At 40.8% G+C, this 19,757-nt stretch overlaps 2 protein-coding genes across 2 annotated transcripts; one reads left to right on the top strand and one right to left on the bottom strand.

Moving 5' to 3' along the window:
* Positions 1-21: 21 nt before the first annotated feature.
* Positions 22-16,077, top strand: hyou1 (hypoxia up-regulated 1). Its single transcript, XM_085364296.1, has 24 exons — positions 22-142; positions 1,003-1,078; positions 1,272-1,365; positions 1,486-1,564; positions 1,678-1,832; positions 2,415-2,491; positions 2,588-2,769; positions 4,685-4,800; positions 5,922-6,108; positions 6,327-6,461; positions 6,581-6,663; positions 6,749-6,881; positions 7,031-7,218; positions 7,391-7,529; positions 7,874-7,931; positions 8,706-8,782; positions 8,942-9,115; positions 9,293-9,447; positions 9,525-9,612; positions 14,127-14,383; positions 14,458-14,542; positions 14,717-14,972; positions 15,077-15,175; positions 15,580-16,077. Exons 2-24 carry the CDS (start codon positions 1,009-1,011, stop codon positions 15,627-15,629), a joined length of 2,937 nt encoding a protein of 978 aa, XP_085220422.1. The 5' UTR covers positions 22-142; positions 1,003-1,008; the 3' UTR covers positions 15,630-16,077.
* Positions 16,078-18,678: 2,601 nt separating this feature from the next.
* Positions 18,679-19,465, bottom strand: h2ax1 (H2A.X variant histone family member 1). Its single transcript, XM_085363367.1, has one exon. The coding sequence runs from the start codon at positions 19,403-19,405 to the stop codon at positions 19,019-19,021; it is 387 nt and encodes a 128-aa protein (XP_085219493.1). The 5' UTR covers positions 19,406-19,465; the 3' UTR covers positions 18,679-19,018.
* Positions 19,466-19,757: the final 292 nt, after the last annotated feature.

Below are 19,757 nucleotides of genomic sequence, written 5' to 3'. Positions count from 1 at the left end.
AGGTGACGCCGCGTTCCGGGCCCGACAACTGAGAACAAGCCGGTGATAAGGGGAACCAAAACTACCGAGTGTGACAACAAAGAAGCTCTGAATAAAGATACCAACCGAGAAACTAACCTCATAACCCGCCTGGAAAAGCACAGTATGTTGGTGTCTTTCACTTTTATTTGTGCCGACTGAAGACTGATTCAATGCTAGCGCTGTAGCATTATATCGATAAATGTATGCTTTTATAGTGATGGTTTTGCAGACAGTATACTAGCTAACTGTAGCCTTCAACTTCTGTTAGTGGTCTTTGTATCAGCGTATCGGTACTTTTGTTTAGAGCGTACACTTCTGGTCCAGCTGTACTTGAGTAGACCGTTTACTGGTGTGTATCTCACCTGGCTCTGTAATGGTCAGGAGCGTGTTGGTCATCTTATCGTTAGCCAGCACGTATAGAGGTTCGGAAAAGCTAAAAAAGCGGTGGCGTATTAATATGTAATAAAATGAAAAAGTAAGGCTTTCTGGTGTACATCCGTTTTTCATTCATGTGTCATATCTCGATGGGTACTAGAAGTTTCTATTCGTGTTCCTTTTTGTTTTCTCCCTTTAACAAAAGCATTGTGCAGGTACTTGTGTGGATCTGAAGCTGTGGCTTCAGCACACTGTTTGATAATGCTATTAATGCCACGTGTTCAGAATAGTGTATGCCTAAGTAGGTGGAATCAGGTGCAATACATGTTTTTCATATCCTTAAGCCAAGGTCATCACCAGGCGAGGACACATTAAAACTTTTGGACAGTTGTTTAAAAACCGACACACAGCAGATAAAACAAGTCTGTTTTATCAAGACATATACTCTACAGTTGAAAAACGTTCAAGAAAAGTATAGGATAAATGAGCAAAAGAACATCTTAAAGCTTATGTGAGGATACTTGTTAGGACCAGCTAGGGTATATATCAGTTCTGCTAATGCCTTTATTTTTTTACTAAAATGTTTCCCTTTTCTGATTTTTACAGCTAGTGATGGAGGGTAGAAAGCTGGTGCCGGCTGCTCTCTTCTGTCTTGTTCTGGCAATGTTCCCTTCTCACATAGGTAACATAATAATTTAGCTTGACTTTTCTTCTGGTACTTAAGGTTAACAGTAACCATAGGTTACTGTTAAAAGCAGCACAGTTTGAAACATGGTCTCATTGATGAACACATGCAGTGGAATAGAAAAAGTACACTGTAGGTAGGTGTTAGCTGTCTGCCTGCTTTACTTAACAATTGATCTTTTTGTCTCCAGTGACCGTGGCTGTCATGTCAGTTGACCTGGGCAGCGAGTGGATGAAAATAGCAATAGTTAAACCTGGCGTGCCAATGGAGATTGTTCTAAACAAGTGAGAGCACATTCCCAAATAGAGAAAATGGCACCATTGCGTTCCTTATTTCTTGTATATGCTCAAAAATAGAAGAAAAGCATGCGTTGCTACCATTGTATGTATTGTCTTTTCCATCAGGGAGTCGAGGAGGAAAACACCCACAGTTGTATGTCTCAAGGAGAACGAGAGACTTTTTGGAGACAGTGCAATGGGAGTAGTAAGACTTCTTCTAAAATTTCCAGAATTGACTTAATCGGCTAAATCACAACTGCATATTCAGATATTGCCATGTATGCTGTTAATGTTTCCATGCTTTGTACCACATTTCAGTCCGTCAAGAACCCCAAAAGTGTTTATAGACATCTCCAAAGCCTCCTGGGTAAAAAGCATGAGAACCTCCAGGTGGCACTCTACCAGAAACGTTTTCCTGAACACCATCTGCAGGAGGACCCAGTGAGAGGCACTGTCCACTTTAAAAACTCAGAGTGAGCCTCTTTATATGCTACCTTGTTTTTATTTATTCACTACACATTCACGCATATTCATATTACAAAATCTGTATACACTAGGAACAGATGTAAAGTAAACACCAAAAGTGTGTTATTGTGTGCTACCAGTGTGGCTTCACAGCTTTGACATTGATTCTTGGATCTCTGGAATTTCACTGGTCAATGCCATTCCTCCAGAAATTATTACCTGATTTTGTGTTTTGTTGTTGAGAGTTCTGCCTAACACAGGGGTGGGCAATTCCAGGCCTCGAGGGCCGGTGTCCTGCAGGTTTTAGATCTCACCCTGGGTCAACACACCTGAATAAAATGATTAGCTCATTACCAGGCCTCTGGAGAACTTCAGGACATGTTGAGAAGCTAATTTAGCCATTTAAATCAGCTGTGTTGGTTTAAGGACACATCTAAAACCTGCAGGGACACCGGCCCTTGAGGCCTGGAGTTGCCCACCCCTGGCCTAACACATCAGTCCAGAATTTTACCGATGTTATTAATCGGTTATTACCAGAAACACAACACTCTCCTAGTGAGGCTCACCTAAGTGTATTATGTTTCTGTCAGAGAAATGCAGTACACACCAGAGGAGCTCTTGGGGATGGTCCTTAATTACTCTCGTGGACTGGCTCAGGACTTTGCAGGTTAGTTTGCTTGACGCAGATGATGTATCATTGTGAGGCATGTTCACATATGTTCAGGACATATTAAAAAATAAAAACATTCTCTTCAATTCACAGAACAGACAATCAAAGATGCAGTGATCACTGTCCCAGCCTTCTTCAACCAGGCAGAGCGCAGGGCAGTCCTGCATGCTGCACACATTGCAGGTCTAAAGGTCCTTCAGCTCATCAATGACAACACGGCCGTGGCCTTAAACTATGGGGTCTTCAGGAGGAAAGATATTGACAGCACAGCTAAGGTAAAGGTTCAAGCTTCATACCTAAATACATGCATTAACTCTCATCCTACCAACACATTTTACATACGTGGACTACCAACTGGCGATCTCTGCGGACACTGCAAATAAGCAATCATAATCAACAACTACTCTTCGAGTAGATCTTCCTACATTCAGCAATTGGAGTTTTCCTCACTTGCAGAAAGATCCTTATTCCTCAGATTGGAGCTTGTATTGTGTCGTGATCATGTCAGATTCGTCTCTCATGCTTTAGCTTTTAGGTACACTAGATTTAGCAACATCTCCAATTAGGGCTGGGCCATATTATACCGTTCACGGTAATACCGGTATAATGTTAGGCAACGATAGGAAAATGAAATATCGCGATAGAATGGGAGTAAAACGCGCATGCGCAGTGCCTTTGTTTTCATACGCACATGGCCGATTGTTGAGTGAAATAGATGAACCAGAATTGGTTTGTAAAAATGGTGCAACTTCCGTGATGTGGAACTGGTTTGGTGTTTGTCCGTCAGATACACAACAAAGCACATTTTTTTGCAGAACATGCAAGCGGCCGTTGTTATTGTCGTATTTGTCGGACTAAGATGCTCTTAAATCTGGGAGTAATCTGGGTCCTAAACTCCGTATGCAACACTTCAGCATCACTTAGAGTTAAAAACTGTCTAAATTCTTTCATCTTTAATAAAACGATCAGCATTGCTGCTTTACCAGGTGTAACTATAAAGTTTAACTTCCAGGCATCCATGAAAACAAAAGTTATTACATTTAACGGAGTTAGAAGTTAGCAGGAAGCTAGCGGAAGTTAGCTCGCTAGTTTCGCTAGTTACCTAAACATGATATTACATGTTCTGACTGAGAGATTTCTGAAAAAAATCAAACGTACAGCTCTGCTATCACTTCCAACATAAATGAAGACAGGAAACTAAACAGCAGTGACGTTTGTAGGGTTACTGAAGTTGGGCTAGCTGGTATATAATGATGTGCTACGTGATCGCTAGCGACACAGCTATGTTAGCATAACATAAACAGTGAAGCTGGAGGACGAACACTAACACTTTTCCACTTATAAAAGTTAACGTGAAGGTTCTTCATGGTTAGAGACAAATGCAATCGCATGGCAGGATGCTGTAAACGGACCAAACTTCAGTCAGGAGAACAACTGAGATAATCCATCCACAATACGAGGTTAGTCATTAATATACTGCAACAACATGGGAATAGAGCAGCGGCCAGAGAATTCAACATTAATGAATCAATGGTACAGAAGTGGAGGAAGCAAGAAGAATGAGTTTAATAAAGTTTGATTTATCTGACTGCTTTTTTTCGCTTAATGTGCCTTATAATCCCGTGCACCTTATGGTCCGAAAAATGCGTACTGCACACTGCAGTTTAATGTTGCAAAGCACCTCTTTTTAACTTCAGTGGATATTATACATGGTTATGCTCAGGATATGTCAGCCCATTTCTACTGGAAATGCCTTTTGGTTAAACTTTCAGCAAGGAATTTGAATTTGCACTGTTACATTTTTATAAAGCTTTAATGTACATAAAAACCAGCTTCTTGTTTAAGTGAAAATAAATGGAAGGTTGTCTTTTTGCGCTAGTAATGTTGTGGAGTTGTATTTTGTCTCGCATCAATTATATCGTCGGTTATATCGTTATCGCAAATTTTCAAATATATATCGTGATAAATATTTTTGGCCATATCGCCCTGCTCTATCTCCAATTATATGACAACTTGCAGTCTGGAAAATTCCCTTTCCATTTGATTTGATTTCATTTATTTCATAAAACTTTATTAATCTCAGAAAAAGTCTGACTACAGGGCTGATTGATCAGAGGTGATATTTGATGTTGTTTAAAAATGTGATGAGTGATTACAAACTGCTGAAAGCCTGATCTCGTTCCCTTCCAGCATGTGATGTTTTATGATATGGGCTCTGGCAGCACCACTGCCACAATCGTTACCTATCAGACTGTCAAAACCAAGGAGTCCGGGACTCAGCCCCAGTTACAGATCCGAGGTGTTGGGTGAGTCCATTGATCCATGCAGCGGCACTGCCACTGACAGAGAAGCAGATATTAGAGTTGATTCTGATAATGGTCGAACAAGAAAAAAACTTGGATATACCTAAACTAAAGGAGTTTGGAACTAGAGTAGAATAGAATAAACCTTTATTATCCCACGGATAAGAAATTTCGGTGTTACACAGCTCTTATAGCAAGGGGAATATAAAATATAAAAAGAAGACACAAAATGGTCCTCTATACATAAGCAACTGAAGTTCGTATATACAGGTAACAAAAATTGTATGGAGATGCGTACAAAATGTACAGGGATATGTATAAAATGTACAGTGGTCATCTTACTCACTAGTTTGTTTGTTCAAAGGATGTTAAACTGTGTTATAAACTACCTGCTTAAAATGTAATTCAGAGATTACAAAATATTTTTTGTTGGCTCTCTTATTCTATAAGCCTGATCACAGTCTAAGTTGCAGCTATAACAAGAATGCCAAGTGCAGACACAAAACTTGCCTCTTATTTTATTATCTTAACAAAGATACACGTTCTATGTACAGTCCAGTAAGCTATCTGGGTATAGTTTTTGACTGTATACTGTATATGAAATACTGCATTCATACTTCTGATCATTTTACTTCCACTTAACGTTAATAACCACCTGTTTATTTGGCATCAGTGGGAAGTTTTTCCTTCCCCATGACGCTAAAGTGCTTGCTCACAGGGATTCGTCTGATTGTTCAGTTTTTCTGTGATATTGTAAGGTTTTTACCTTACAAAGTCCAAAAAGACATAGATGAGCGAGTTTGGTGTCGAAGTATAGAGTAGGTATGGCTGTTACTTATCTGCTGCATGGAAACAGGACAGTACTGTTTCCATTGTACGCCTCTGATTTCCAGTATATCTGCCATCTGCAGAAGTTCTCTGACACCGCAGTGGCAGGAGTTGGAATACAGGGAGCTGGTGCTTCATGCGTTTGCTTGTTTATCATGTTGTAGCTGTTACTAACTAGAAAGGGTTTTGTATTTGTTGGTCAGTATTAAAACTATTAAATTGTAATTTGCTCTATAAAATAACTGCCTACTTTACATCCATCCAGACTAAAGTGTGCAAATGTGTTCTAACTTAAGGTTTGATCGGGGTTTGGGGGGCTTTGAGATGGACCTGCGACTTCGTGACCACCTGGCCAGACTGTTCAATGAGCAAAAGAAGAGCAAGAAAGATGTGCGGGAAAATCACCGGGCTATGGCCAAGCTTCTCAAAGAAGCTCAGAGGCTCAAGACTGTGCTGAGTGCAAATGTAGACTTCATGGCCCAGGTGAGTCCAGAGACAGGAACTTCAAGCACTCACTCCGTCTTACCGGTTGCGTATGTCATTGTAATGGTCTATGTTGTAGCTAAAGTCACTGTGATAAACTGCAACACATGAAAACGCTTTGCCAGAATCTCAAAATCTGAAATCCACACTGTACTCTTAAACTCGCAGAAATCTTGCACTTTCTTACTTTATCTTTTTTCTTTTTTTAAATTACCCAGGTGGAAGGTTTGATGGATGACATTGACTTCAAAGCTAAGGTGACCAGGAGTGAGTTTGAAGAACTGTGTGCCGATCTGTTTGAAAGAGTGCCTCGGCCAGTGCAGGATGCCCTGACTGCTGCAGAGATGAAACTGGTCAGTATGCTCAACGTGACAGGATGTGGGCGGATTTGGCTCCAAACATGGGATACAACAACAGAATTAGAAGTTCTGTCATCACCAGACTATTAGACGTTTTATGTTTGTGACAACAGGAGGATATTGAGCAGGTGATTTTAGTAGGAGGCTCCACTCGTGTGCCAAAGGTCCAGGAAGTGCTCCTTAAAGCTGTGGGCAAGTAAGTGTTGTCCATAGAGATGTTTCCATCATTCTCAAAATTTTAATTTTCCAAACTATACTAAGTTTGTTTTCTCTACGTGCAGAGAGGAACTGGGGAAGAACATCAATGCAGATGAGGCAGCAGCCATGGGTGCAGTGTACCAGGCCGCTGCCCTGAGCAAGGCTTTTAAGGTCAAACCTTTCTTGGTTCGAGATGCAGCTGTTTTCCCCATTCAGGTCAGCATTCAGGTCCTCTGCTGCCTCAAACTGAGTGCATCATGAGTACAATCATACTTAACTGAGCTTTGATTAGTCTGATTAGAGTAATGGGAAATTCAGAGTAAAATCCATGTCAACACTGACTGCGTGACATCTCATTGTATTAGGTGGAGTTTACCCGGGAGGTGGAGGAGGAGGAAAGTGTCAAAACCTTGAAACATAACAAACGCATCCTGTTCCAGAGGATGGCAACCTACCCCCAGCGCAAGGTCATTACATTCAACCGTTACAACGATGACTTTGTTTTCAACATCAACTACGGTGACCTCAGCTTCCTCAGTCAGGAAGACCTCAGGTTGGAACTCTTTGAAAAATACTATGAAATGAGGTTCATTTTAACAGTTTATGGCAAAACCCCATAAAAAGAAGATATTTAAATGTATTCCATCCCATCAGTGTGTGCCCTCACGCTTTAATTGGATGCAAGTGTAAGGCAAAACTGTGTGCTTCTTGCTCGTGTGTCACAGTGTGTTCGGCTCTCTGAACCTGACCACAGTCAAGCTGTCTGGAGTGGGGAGTAGTTTTCAGAAGCATGCAGATGCAGAGTCGAAAGGAATTAAAGCCCATTTCAACATGGATGAAAGTGGAGTGCTCCTGCTAGACCGGGTCAGTTAAACTAACATGAGCTGCCTCACGACAGTCACTTATTCAAGTTCTGCCTTCTCCTCCTGGCAGAGTTTCAACAAAGCATTTCACTACTGTACTATCATTTGCAACTACTATTAAAAGAAGATAACTGTGCTTGTGGATTTCCTTTTTTTTAATCTTTGGCTGTAATGTTGGTAATTAGGATTGATGAATTTCAAGCCAAAACATTGGACTCCAAATGTGAAATCCAAACATGGGAGGATTGACGTTCCATGCTCACATAACAGCTTTCAGTGTTAATGGAAAAACTTTGTGATATTTAAGCAAACCAATGTTTAAAAAAATGTCATTTTCATACACAGGTGGAGTCTGTCTTTGAGACTGTGGTAGAGGAGAAAGAGGAGGAATCAACATTAACTAGTAGGTTTCTTGCAAACATGAGCCAGTGCTTGAATCCATTCTCAACTCATACTGCTAACATGAGGGGACTAACCCCAGACTGATATCTTGTGATGAAACTTTGACTGCAGCCAGACATCCAGTTAAAGCTGACACAAGCATCTGATACTGTTACATAAAAAGCTCTCTACTACAAAGTAGAAAAATGTAGCTTGACAGAGAAGTTAAATTGTTGGATTCTTGCTGATGTTTAGCACATAAGTTGATTAAGGCTCTGTGCCCTTTACTTTCTGCTTCCTGCCTTATTTGCTCATTATGCTAATGTGATAGCTAGTATTTAGTCACAGCTCGGACTCCTTTGGTGTCAGTAACAGTAACTGTTCAAAATTATTAGCGCTAAGACCAGCTTTATCAGTTGCAGTTATAGCAGAGGAGTTTATGCACTCCAGCAGCCAGGTCATTTTTAATTAAAAAGTTAATCATCTTAAATATTTTTGATGTTAAGATAAAAATTAATACGTTTACTTTTATTGAGTGACCTAAAGTCTGTTATAGAATAACTGCAAACACCTGTAGATGAGAACCCTCGTTCCTTGGCGACTCACTGCTCTTGTCCATCATTAACTCCTTTTTTTTTTTTCCACTCACTTATGTTTCACTACTTCTGTTATGCAGCACACAGGAAGTTCTGCTCGTTTTGATTGATTTGACATCGTATGTACTTTTGCAATGGCCTATATTGTAGAGCGTGTGAGTTGTCGTATTTAACTGAGGGAACGATTTGCTGTCTTCCAGAACTCGGTAACACCATTTCCACTTTGTTTGGAGGAGGATCGTCAGAACCTGCTCCAAATGTAACTGAACCTGTTCAGGTAACGTCACCTATAAAAAGCAATACATGCTGGTCTAGGAATGTTAATACGTTCTTGCCAAGTGTGATTTAACTTTACCATTATATAAAGAACATAAATGGTTGTCCAACACTGAGCAAAGGGTCGGCATGGCATTGGCTCTTGATTTGTTGTGCCTAGGATGAGGAGGAAGTACCTCCAGAATCTGGGAAGGACAGCAAGGATGAGGACGGCAAGGATGAGAATCACAAAGACAAGGCTACCAGTGAGAAACCCAGTGATTCAGAGAAGAATTCAAGTGAAGACAAAAACCAAGAAAAAGCCAAAGAGGCAGGAAGCACGACCGAGGCCAAGGTAAGAGCTTCATTTATAATACTCTGTGAAATGCCTCGGTCTGAATTCAAATGCTGACATTTATCTGCCTGTGCACCTTTTTAAAATTTTGTGTAGTGTTTGGTGAAAATGTATATTCATGAGAGATTAGCCTTCACAAAGCTGTTATTGATATTACCCATCTGTCTCCCGGCGAAGGAGGAAAAAGACGGAGACAAATCTGTAAACACTGAGGTGGAGAAGAAGGCCAGACCTCAGAAAAAGAGCAAAATCTCTGAAGAAATCACACTGGAACTCCTTATCAATGACATTGTTGATCCCACGGCCGATGACCTGACATCCTCTAAGAAAAAGTACAGCTTGATTTTCATTTATTTTCTGTTTTGGTTTCCTGGTTTTCTCAGCTAAAGGAGTCTTTGTGTGATTTCAGACTGCAGGATTTGACAGACCGAGATCTGGCCAAACAGGAACGAGAGAAAACACTCAACAGCTTGGAAGCTTTTATATTTGAGACACAGGTAAACAACATGAACATCCTGTGTGTACCTGTTTATGTTTATTTATTTACTGCAAGTGTTTTCTATCTGACATTCACACAGAAATACCCCAGCCCTCCCTCTCCCTGGCCATCACCCAGGAACTTTGATTCCAAACTTTTTTGTGTTAGGGAATGGCGACATGAAGGCTGAAAACATGTTAGCTTTTGGACCTTCTGATACTGAGCTAGGTCCGGAAGGGCTGAAGAAAGCTTGCTGGAAGTGATGTTGTAGTTCATGGACTGATGGTTTTGCTTCTGCTGTTGAGAACATCACTCTCTAGACTGGGAGGGAGGCAGCAGTGGTGGTGAAGAGCTGGTTAGTGGTGAGGTGAATGGCTTGTTGATAGGCAGGGTTTGAGTGCAGGGGTGTGGCTATGAAACTCTGAGTCCTAAGCATCCCAGAAACGACACAGAAAGTCATAAAGTCAAACATAATTTTTAAAAACACCAGTATAGGCTCATGAGGCCCTGATGGTAAAAAACTACATTTCCGCAAAATGACGTCACTTCTGGTTTCGGGCAGGACATGGCGGACATGCGATAGTTCGCGCTGATGGACGTAGGAAGTGTTACAAACAGCTGATCGGATCGGCAAAGTGTTCCTGGAATATTATGTTTTTGTTGCTGCAAGCAGTGTTGGTCAAGTTACTTGAAAAAAGTAATCAGTAACTAATTACTGATTACTTCCCCCCAAAAGTAATCCCGTTACTTTACTGATTACTTATTTTCAAAAGTAATTAATTACTTAGTTACTTAGTTACTTTTTAAAAACACGATTTACAACCTGAAGAGGTGATAAAGCGATAGATCTACTTTCTACATTCTACTTTTTCTGCATAATTCATCATACAAAATGTAATCAAATGGAAAAGTCTCTTTTTTTAAACTTGTTTTATTAGTTTTAATCTTTTAACTTTATGCATCAAGCAAAAATTAAATTATATGCAACATTCACTGACTGGAAGAAATTTGTTTAACATTTAAACCTAATTTTTGCACATTCCAGCACATAAAATAAAATATTTTTTTGTGTTTACACTCACTCTTTCAAATAAATGCAAGTAAAACACAGCAGAAAATATATAAAATCAAAGACTAGCGGTTCTGTTGCTCTATTCTCACCTATAAAGCAGGAGTGGCGTAGGCGGAGGTTAGGGTGCAGGTGTGCCACAGCGGTCAGTTGAAGAATCCGCGAGTTTCTCTCTGAATTTCACATTACGTCGTAGGGCACTAGGTGCTTGCTCAGAAGTTAAGGGGTTTTTTTTCGCTGTAAAAAGAAGTTTTCTTCCCACGCAGTGATCAGCGGACACTAATGTTTTTGTCACTTTTTATGGAATCAAACTCAAAGTAAGGTCAGTACTTCCACGCTTTAAACGCTGCACGCTCATACTCTCTCCCGCACTCGATATATTATCCATTGTTCATCTGCACACAGCTGTTGCCACAAACGTCGCACTCGCTTACGTCACTGTCATGAGACACTCTCGCAAGAAAATCACGGTTTTAGTAACGCAGTGTGCTTACGGGAAAGTAACAGTAATCTAATTACTGTTTTTGCAATGGTAATCCCTTACTTTACTCGTTACTCGAAAAAGTAATCGGATTACAGTAACTCGTTACAAGTAACGCGTTACTGCCCATCTCTGGCTGCAAGTGCTTTTTATTCAGTTTTTGCAAAGCTATATGTGGAAGGAAACTCTGACTTAGGACAAGCTGATGGCATAAGATGTAAGTACAACTCCTCCGGTTTCATATGCAAAAAAAATTATTGCGCTAGCTTACGTGGTTGCAGTGCTACCGGGATTTAAAAATAGTTATGCAAAACGGAGCGTGCCCGCTCCGACCGGCTTTAAAGGGTTAATAAACTCAGCCGTCTGCTCCTTGCTATCTAAAATATAACAGGACATTTGCGTAAATTCTCGATCATCTCACACTTCTGTTTAATCAGTTTGACGTTTGTTCAGCTGTAATCTCAGCCAAACCGATTTACTCACAAAGAAATAAAATACTGAAAAAAGCCAAACAATAACATTTTTAGGTTATCTAAGTGACTTATATTTCATGTTTAACCTGAGTAGCGAAAGACCGCGGGGAGTTTGAAAACGATGTGCCGGGAGTTCGCTGTTCTCGCCCTGACTAGCTATTGAGCTGGTGGGTAACAGACGTCTCCAAAAACGTCGGAGCATTTTTGCAAATATGTGATGTCTTGTTTGAAGCTGAAGGATGTGGCCCCTAAATTTGGACACAGTGGGGGCTGCATCCTCCCAAGGCCTATTACGTCACAGCGATGTGACGAAGGCTGTCCAAATTTGTAGACTCCTCCAACGGAGTCAAGGCTCGCTAGAGCCGGCGAGAACCGCGGCACATCATTTTCAGAAAAAATAAGGCGACTAGTCAACTAATCGTTTGTGGTAGCCTTATTAAAGACCCTCAAGGTCACCTTACAACAAAATAAAAACATAAGGTAAACAAAAACTAAAAAAAAGAAGTTAAACAAGGTAAAAAATAGACTAAGACTGTGTCATGATAAAGCATATAGATGGGTTTTAAGATGCCAAGCAGAGTGCTGTTGGGTCTTTTGAGATGTGAAGGTGATGGCTGACAATGACAAAGCTTGAGTGCAGGGCCGCTCTTACAGCAACAGGGATAAAAGAATGAAAACAAATTCCTCTTACCATTTTGGCAATATCTGCTGGGGGCAGGAGCGTAGCAGGATGCTAATTCTTTGCCCCACTTCTTCCTTGCAGCCCATGCAGAAGGAACATAGCCACCATCCCAGGAGAATGAGAAACTGATTTTGAAACTCCTCGGATGCTGCGTCCACTGGGTCCATTCTGAGCAGAGTGTACAGTCATTAGGTGGAGTGTGAGGAGTGAGAGCTCAAATATAGGACACGAACACAGGCAGGCAGAATTATAATCTATAGAAACAACACAGTGGGTCCACATGAACTGGCATTCAGACAAAGAACAAGACTCTAAATACATAGAACGTGTGACAGCGGGGGAGAGGGACATATGGCTGAAAGGGAAGCAAAACTAAAAGTAAAGCATAAGGAACAGGCACTCTTAAAAATAAAGCATTAAGTGAGAAAACAGACACATGCATGAATGTACACAAGAGGTTATTTCAAGTTTCTGTATTAACCCTAAAGCATGGGTGTCAGACTCATTTTACATGGTGGGCCACATGTAGCTCACTTCGATCTTAAGCAGGCCGGACCAGTGAAACTCTCGTCACTGTCAGTGTAAAGAAGTTACATGTTTAATTGTTTTTCTGCATAATGAAGAAAAAGCTGCTGTGACAAAGGTAGAAATCTGCCAGCATGAAAAAGTTCTGGTAGCTCACTGCCCAGAGGCTGCCCAGCTTTGTTTTTTGTTTTTTGTTTTTTTAACTGTATTTGTGGAAAAAAAAAACTTGAAATTTCTATAGTCTGTTTTTCACAAAGTTAGAAAGGTTTTATTAGAGACATAGCTTTTGCAAGCAGTGTTTCACAAATTATGCCAAATTGGCATCCTTTGCTGCTGGTTCAGTGAATTTTGGTCTAAGAATGATGAAACCTGCAGTTTCAGAATCTGTGAGATGTCAGCTTACAGCACCGGTAAACAGACATGTGGATCGTGTTTACGTCTTTTTATGGAATCTCCTGCTCTTTAATCGTTTGGTGTTTTACCTGTTTGGTGGTTGTTGAAATGGTTTTGTTGCTGAGATTTTGAAGTTTCTGTGGATACCACACGTCTATATTTAAATATATAGAGATATGGAACATTCCGTTTAACCTAATGTTCTCCCTCTCGCCCCCAGTACTGGGTAGCATTGAGTTTCAATAAGTTAATTGTTTATTGCTCAATTACTTTGTTTAGTGCGAATGGCCATATGGGAAGTTTTAATCATTAAGAAAAACTGTAAATACAGTTACAAGTCCATTTGTGTCTGTGTGCGGTGAGCACAGATCGCGCAAGTTAGGAATTCCAAATAACTTCAAGCGCACATTCAGGCCTATGAAGACTCACTTAGACACTCAGGCACTCTGTATCATTGACATGCAACCAGATGCTGCTAATTTTATGTTTTTGCTTGTTTCTTCACTTTTTCCCAACACGCTTGCATTTAAATCTGGCCCCCCATCTCTCTGTGTACCTGGCTGGTACTACTATACTTGCTGTCTTCAGAATGTCTGCCCCTCCTTCTTTCACATAATGGTATGATCCCAGTCTGACTTTGAGTCTGACTGGGCACATGGTGTGTCCATCAAAATAAAGTCCCACCCCCACTTGCATGGATTCTCAGCAGACCTAAAGACTTGTATACCAGCGATTAATAACTGACATATGAAACTATGTGGCACCCAGGCTGTACGTTTGACACCCCTGCTCTGAAGCAACCGGGAACTAGGACTAGAGTGAAAATTTCAAAGTTAAAAACAAATATACAACAAAATAAGAAATTAAATTCTTTTTCCCCATGTAAGGGTTCAGTATGCTCTTTTTCCAGGACAAGCTGTACCAGGAGGATTACCAGCAGGTGGTAACCGAGGAGGAGCAGGAACAGATCTCAGCCAAGCTGAAAGAGGTGTCTGAGTGGATGGATGAGGATGGCTATGCTGCCACCACCAAACAGCTGAGAGAAAAACTCTTTCAGCTGAAGAGCCTGTGCAAGGACATGTTTTTCAGGGTTGACGAACGACGCAAGTGGCCGGAGCACCTGGCCCGCCTGGAAAGCCTGCTCAATAGCTCCAGTTTCTTCTTAAAGTAAGTGGTTAGAAGGAAGGAAATGTAAAGTTAGTCATGAGCCAGTCGTTGACTGAGTTTTTGTTCTCTTAAAGGAGTGCGAGGCTGATCCCAGAAGATGATCAGATCTTTACTGACGTCGAGCTAAACATGCTAGAAAAAGTCATCAATGAAACAATGGTAGGTGGTGACAAGCTTTTTCTTGCCTGAAAGCCTGTGTATCTGAAAAGCCTTTCCTCTTGAGAGAAATCCAGGGTTTCTCGCCCAGACTTTACATGCCTGTTCACATGGGCTGAATTTGTTGCTATGTTTATAACTGAGCTTCGTGTGTGAAGTCACCTCTGCTTACTTTAGGTGTGGAAGAACGAGACGACAGCAGAGCAGGAGAAACGCTCTCCAAAAGAGCGACCGGTCTTGTTGTCCAAAGACATAGAGTCCAAACGGACTCTTCTTGAGCGAGAGGTCAACTACTTGTTTAACAAGGCCAAGTTTGCCAAGCCTAAACCCAAAGCCAAAAACAGTACAAGCACAGATAAAAGCAGCAAGGCTAACAGCACAGCTGAAGAAAATGTCAGCCCTCCTATAGAGGAAAGCACAGACACCAAGAGTGGTGGGTCAAACAGAAAAACACACATTCTTTCCCCATTATTCTGTTAAACTAATTAGAAGTGTATTAAAAGAACTTCATTATATCTTTTTTTTTCTTAAATTTAGATACAGGAAGTTCAGAAGAGATACCATCTGATGAAACCCCATCCACTGAGAGTACTCTCGACAGCCAGTCACAACCTAAAGAAGAATCCGCAACTACAGGTTTGTACACCACACCTGTTAATTAGTGTTAGTTAATGGAGCCAATTAATGGTTTGACAATCTTACTGCTTCCATAGAAACTGGAAGCCAAAGTAGCAGTCAGATCCTCCTAATCAAATGTAGTTGATTAACTAATGATCCACCTGTGACCACATGTATACAAACTTTGACCAAGAACCAAGCTGAGGTGGGTGTCTCCCGAGTAGAACCCGGGATAGATTTGGGACCCGCTGGTGAGACTATATCTATCGGCTGGCTTGAGACACCTCCGGCAGACTTCAACACCTAAAAATATAATTTCACTCACTCACCACTGTATCTCCAGCTTGCAGAGAGAACATGGTCATAGTGGAGCTTTTACTGTTTTGCATATTTATGGTTCCGATCTCTGTCCTTTTTTCCAGGAAAACTGGAGAGAACCCAACCTGAAAACCACATAGAGGATGAATTATAACAGCTGGAACTGTAGAAGAAAAAATATTTATTGACAGTGTCTAAATGTTCAGCTTCTCTCTCAGACTGTTTTTTTTGTTTTGTTTTTTGTTTTTTTTGTCTCGTTGACTCATTTGTTGAACCTCTGGACACACGGTGAATAGGAACTGGACATTTTTCTGCTCCTTGTCTCCACTTGAGTGTTTCATCTTCATGGATTCTATAAATGAGAAGTAGTTTCACATGAATCAAGCCCCAGACTGCATTCTTCCTGACAAAATGCCTTTTCACCATTATCTTATCAATGCTAATCCAGAGGGAGCTGTTTGGCTAGTTTACAATGTCTTTAATAACAATATTTGATGTTTTAAGTTGGTGGATATACAAACCAAGTTAGTGCAGCACTTAACAGTTTTGGTTACAGTCACAGCGGATACAGTGTTCTTGTTTTTGCACCAACCTATAATTCCTTTGGCCCTTTAAATTGCTGCCAAAAGTGTCATCTAGTATATTAAGCATATGTAAAACTATAAGAATGAAAAATGTGTTAATTTATTGAAACTTTAACTACACATAATGTAGAGGAAGCCCCTATGTTTTTCAGCTAAAATTCTGAATCCAATGTTATCAGAAACATCCAGTGTAATGTTCAGAGGGTGGGATCCTGCCCTTCAGGGACAACTCGCTTATTTCTTTTTTTTTTTCTTTTTTTTTAAACATTTTTCCTAAAATTCTGCTACTCAATGGACATTTTATTTATTGGTAAATGTTCCGACAAGTTATCCACCAGCAGCACTTACAGATATTCACATGGTAGTGTCCTTTATGTGGCCCTTAGTTTTGATAGTGGACTGCCCCCGTGTGTGCAGACAAAACAAGATAAATACTGAGCTCCCAAATGGTGATGATTTAACAGTTCAACAGTGAGTTCACGCATCTGCCTCCTGCTGTCATGATATGGCTGGATTTCAAAGACGTTTTCTACTGATGCTAATAAAGCTTTTGACAAGTGCTTCGATGTTGTTTTATGATGCCAGTCACACTGAGTGCTTTCAGAGTCTTCATATAAGCTGCTAGTAGAAGTGTTTAGCTTTTTGTTTACATAACAGTGTGGTGCACATGTTTGCACCATTTTTCCTGTTAGAACACGGGAGTAAGGGGTTTGGGTCTGCTATATCCTTCTCTGTACTCTGAATAATGCAAAAGAAATCAGGGTGGAACCAAGAATAAAATTTGGAATGGGAGATGGAAACGATTCCTGTATTCCTAAACTTAATAAAAATATTTTTGTTTGTAATTTTAAGACACTTTGAAGAGTAATGTATATGTTCCTCAGTTTTTGTAAGTGTCTTAGTAAGGCTGAACTGGGGTTGAACTGCATAGTCCCTGATTTACCATACTGTGTATGTTTAATATATGTACCTTTACAACTAAATTAAGGAAAAGATTTTAAAAGTGGCTTGGTTTGTAATTATTGAGGCTGCTCATTCAAAAACTGAAACAAAGTGAAAGGTGACATGAATCCTCCTGTCATTAGGATTATTACATTAAGAACTGAGGCTGGCTGAGGGGTTTAAGAATATATATAAATCACCCCTGGTGGCCAGAAATCCCAGGGCAGTTTTTTTTCCACACTTTGTGGAAAAAAACAACAAAAAATGGCATTGCATAAAGTATCTCCCACACAAATACCAGGACAGTAAATGAAATTCACCAGAAGTTGGAGGTGTCTGAGGATAATTCTCTCCAGGATCTTTATCAGGTGGGAAACAGACTACAGGTCAGGTTTGTGGCTCTGATTTGTCAAAACCACATAGAAAGTCTTACACTTCAGACCAATGCCCAGAGTACACTGCCGTACCCACTCCAAGGCTGGTTTTATGCTCTTGTGTCACGTAGCGATTTTCACATCACATCCTGTGTCACGAGACACAATCTTTGTTGCGCTTCAGCTGACAAGCAAAAGATCTTGGACAAGGGCAATGAGGTCATCAGCTGACTGGAAGAGAGCCAAGCAGATATGAATGGATATGGAACTAATTAAAAGCTCAAATTAATATTGTGTTTGTTCGTGGTTTTCACTTCAATTTATTTTAATATTTATGGTTATCTGCTAAAAAAATATTGCTGGTATGTCAATATCAGTCACAGTAGTGTTGTTGTCAGCATGTAACTGTAACCATTTTCCAACACACTATGTTGGTTGGCTGTTGTATTGAATGTGTAATATATGACTCACCACAAAGAAAACATCTATACGTGCAGTTTATGAAATGTTTGGACCCTGAAGATTAAATTATGACCAAGGCAGGTTTCATTTTTTAATTTGTGTTTGTGTAATAAACATTCATTATATTTGTAAGCTTAAGTGGAATATGTTGGTAATAACATTAAATGTTTTCCATGAATACTAATGACAATAATATTGAGCCAAGTAACAGTTAACATATACCCTGCTGCAATGAAACAGCTAAACACTCCGTGCCAAGCCTTTGTAAACAGCATATGGCTAACTACAGGATCCTTCTGATTCTCATTTTTGGTTATTTTAAAAACAGACATTGAAAATATTGTACGTATTATTGAGAAAATGCATTCACTTTCAATTCAAATGGCCCTTGCAGAACTAATACTGGCAAAGTCCAAGTGTACTATGTGTATTTGTTAATGCGTTTATGAACAACAGCATACACACGAGGACTTCAAGCACAGGAGGGTCAAGAAATTTACATCTTCCGTTTAAATCGGGAGAAAATGTTCATGAATCATAAAAGAACAAAATTTTTAGTTTATTACAGTAACGTGAACTCAAATTCATAGCAACCTACTTTGACATATTAGTCAATGTGAAATCTTGTAAACACCTCGCATTGTTCCACTGAAGGCCAATCTCTTTTGTGAAAGGAAGAATCTAAATGAAGAGAGAGGGGAAAAAATACTTAGTACCCCTGAACACAACACCACAGCCAGAGAGGCCATTTCTGCTCAGCTGTCGTTTGTTCCATCGAAGAGACGAACAGCAAAACAACAAAAATAAAGACTTAACAGATTTCTTTATTGAAACACCATGACATAAACAATAAAACACATTTGCACGTAGCAGCATTGCGAAACTAAAACATGTTCCGGCCCATACTTGGTCCACTTTAAGAATGGATTTTTTTCCCCCTATGGCCGTCATCACCACCCAGCCCGCAGAGTGCCTCCATTTTCCAGAGCCAAAAAACGCAACAACAGTCAATAAAAATGTCCCGATACTGTAAGTTATAACGCAGAAACAGCAACACCATCCCCGTTCGAAAGGTTGTTTATCAAAAAAATATATATTAAAAAAAAAAAGTGGCTGGCCCCACGGGAAACCTTTTGTCCCGGCTGAATCCAGACCTCTAGGCAGTTTGTTTTGTCTGTTTTTTACTTGCTCTTGGTCGGTTTCTCCGTCTTCTTGGGAAGGAGGACAGCCTGAATGTTGGGCAGCACTCCTCCTTGGGCGATGGTCACTCCCCCCAGCAGCTTGTTGAGCTCCTCGTCGTTTCGTACTGCCAGCTGGAGGTGCCGGGGAATGATTCTGGTCTTCTTGTTGTCCCTGGCCGCATTCCCTGCGAGCTCCAGGATCTCAGCAGTCAGATACTCCAGCACGGCCGCAAGGTACACGGGAGCCCCGGCGCCGACCCGCTCCGCGTAGTTTCCTTTGCGCAGCAGCCTGTGGACTCGACCCACCGGGAACTGGAGTCCGGCTCGAGAGGAGCGGGACTTGGCCTTTGCTCGGGCTTTGCCTCCGGTCTTTCCTCTGCCAGACATCCTTGATAATGTGGCTATTGACGACGTAAACAGTATAACAACCGTACAATGACGCCCTTAGAGCTTTACGTAATGCATTCGTGAATATAGCGCTATAAACCAGAAAGCGTTCTCCGATTGGACGAAAGGAACTGAACTCCACGAACCAATGGCACACCACATCCTTTACCAATGCAGGTCCTCGGATGAGCAATGGCCCAATCCTAAAGAAGGATCGGCACGCTTAGATTTACATAGACATGCTATAAATAGGAGATTGTGCAGGAGGCGGTATTTTGAGCTGTGCTGTGTTGGGGATTTAGTCAACGCGACGGAGAAACTGCCTGAGCCGGCAAAATTAACCCCGGGCCAC

This window comes from Diplotaxodon limnothrissa, linkage group LG10 (genome assembly GCF_057381915.1).
Source record: "Diplotaxodon limnothrissa isolate DT_005_m linkage group LG10, D_limnothrissa_male_GT1.1, whole genome shotgun sequence".
NCBI lineage: Eukaryota > Metazoa > Chordata > Actinopteri > Cichliformes > Cichlidae > Diplotaxodon > Diplotaxodon limnothrissa.
Note: the sequence above shows the minus strand (reverse complement) of the source record. Positions and strands in the feature narration are given on the sequence as shown.

Excerpts from the sequence above, each read along its gene's own strand:
- h2ax1 (XM_085363367.1), bottom strand. The coding sequence starts at position 19,405 with ATGTCTGGCAGAGGAAAGACCGGAGGCAAAGCCCGAGCAAAGGCCAAG.
- hyou1 (XM_085364296.1), top strand. The coding sequence starts at position 1,009 with ATGGAGGGTAGAAAGCTGGTGCCGGCTGCTCTCTTCTGTCTTGTTCTG. Across the intron at positions 2,492-2,587 it reads ACTGGCTCAGGACTTTGCAG|AACAGACAATCAAAGATGCA; the intron begins GTTAGTTTGCTT and ends TTCAATTCACAG. Across the intron at positions 7,219-7,390 it reads CTCAGTCAGGAAGACCTCAG|TGTGTTCGGCTCTCTGAACC; the intron begins GTTGGAACTCTT and ends CGTGTGTCACAG.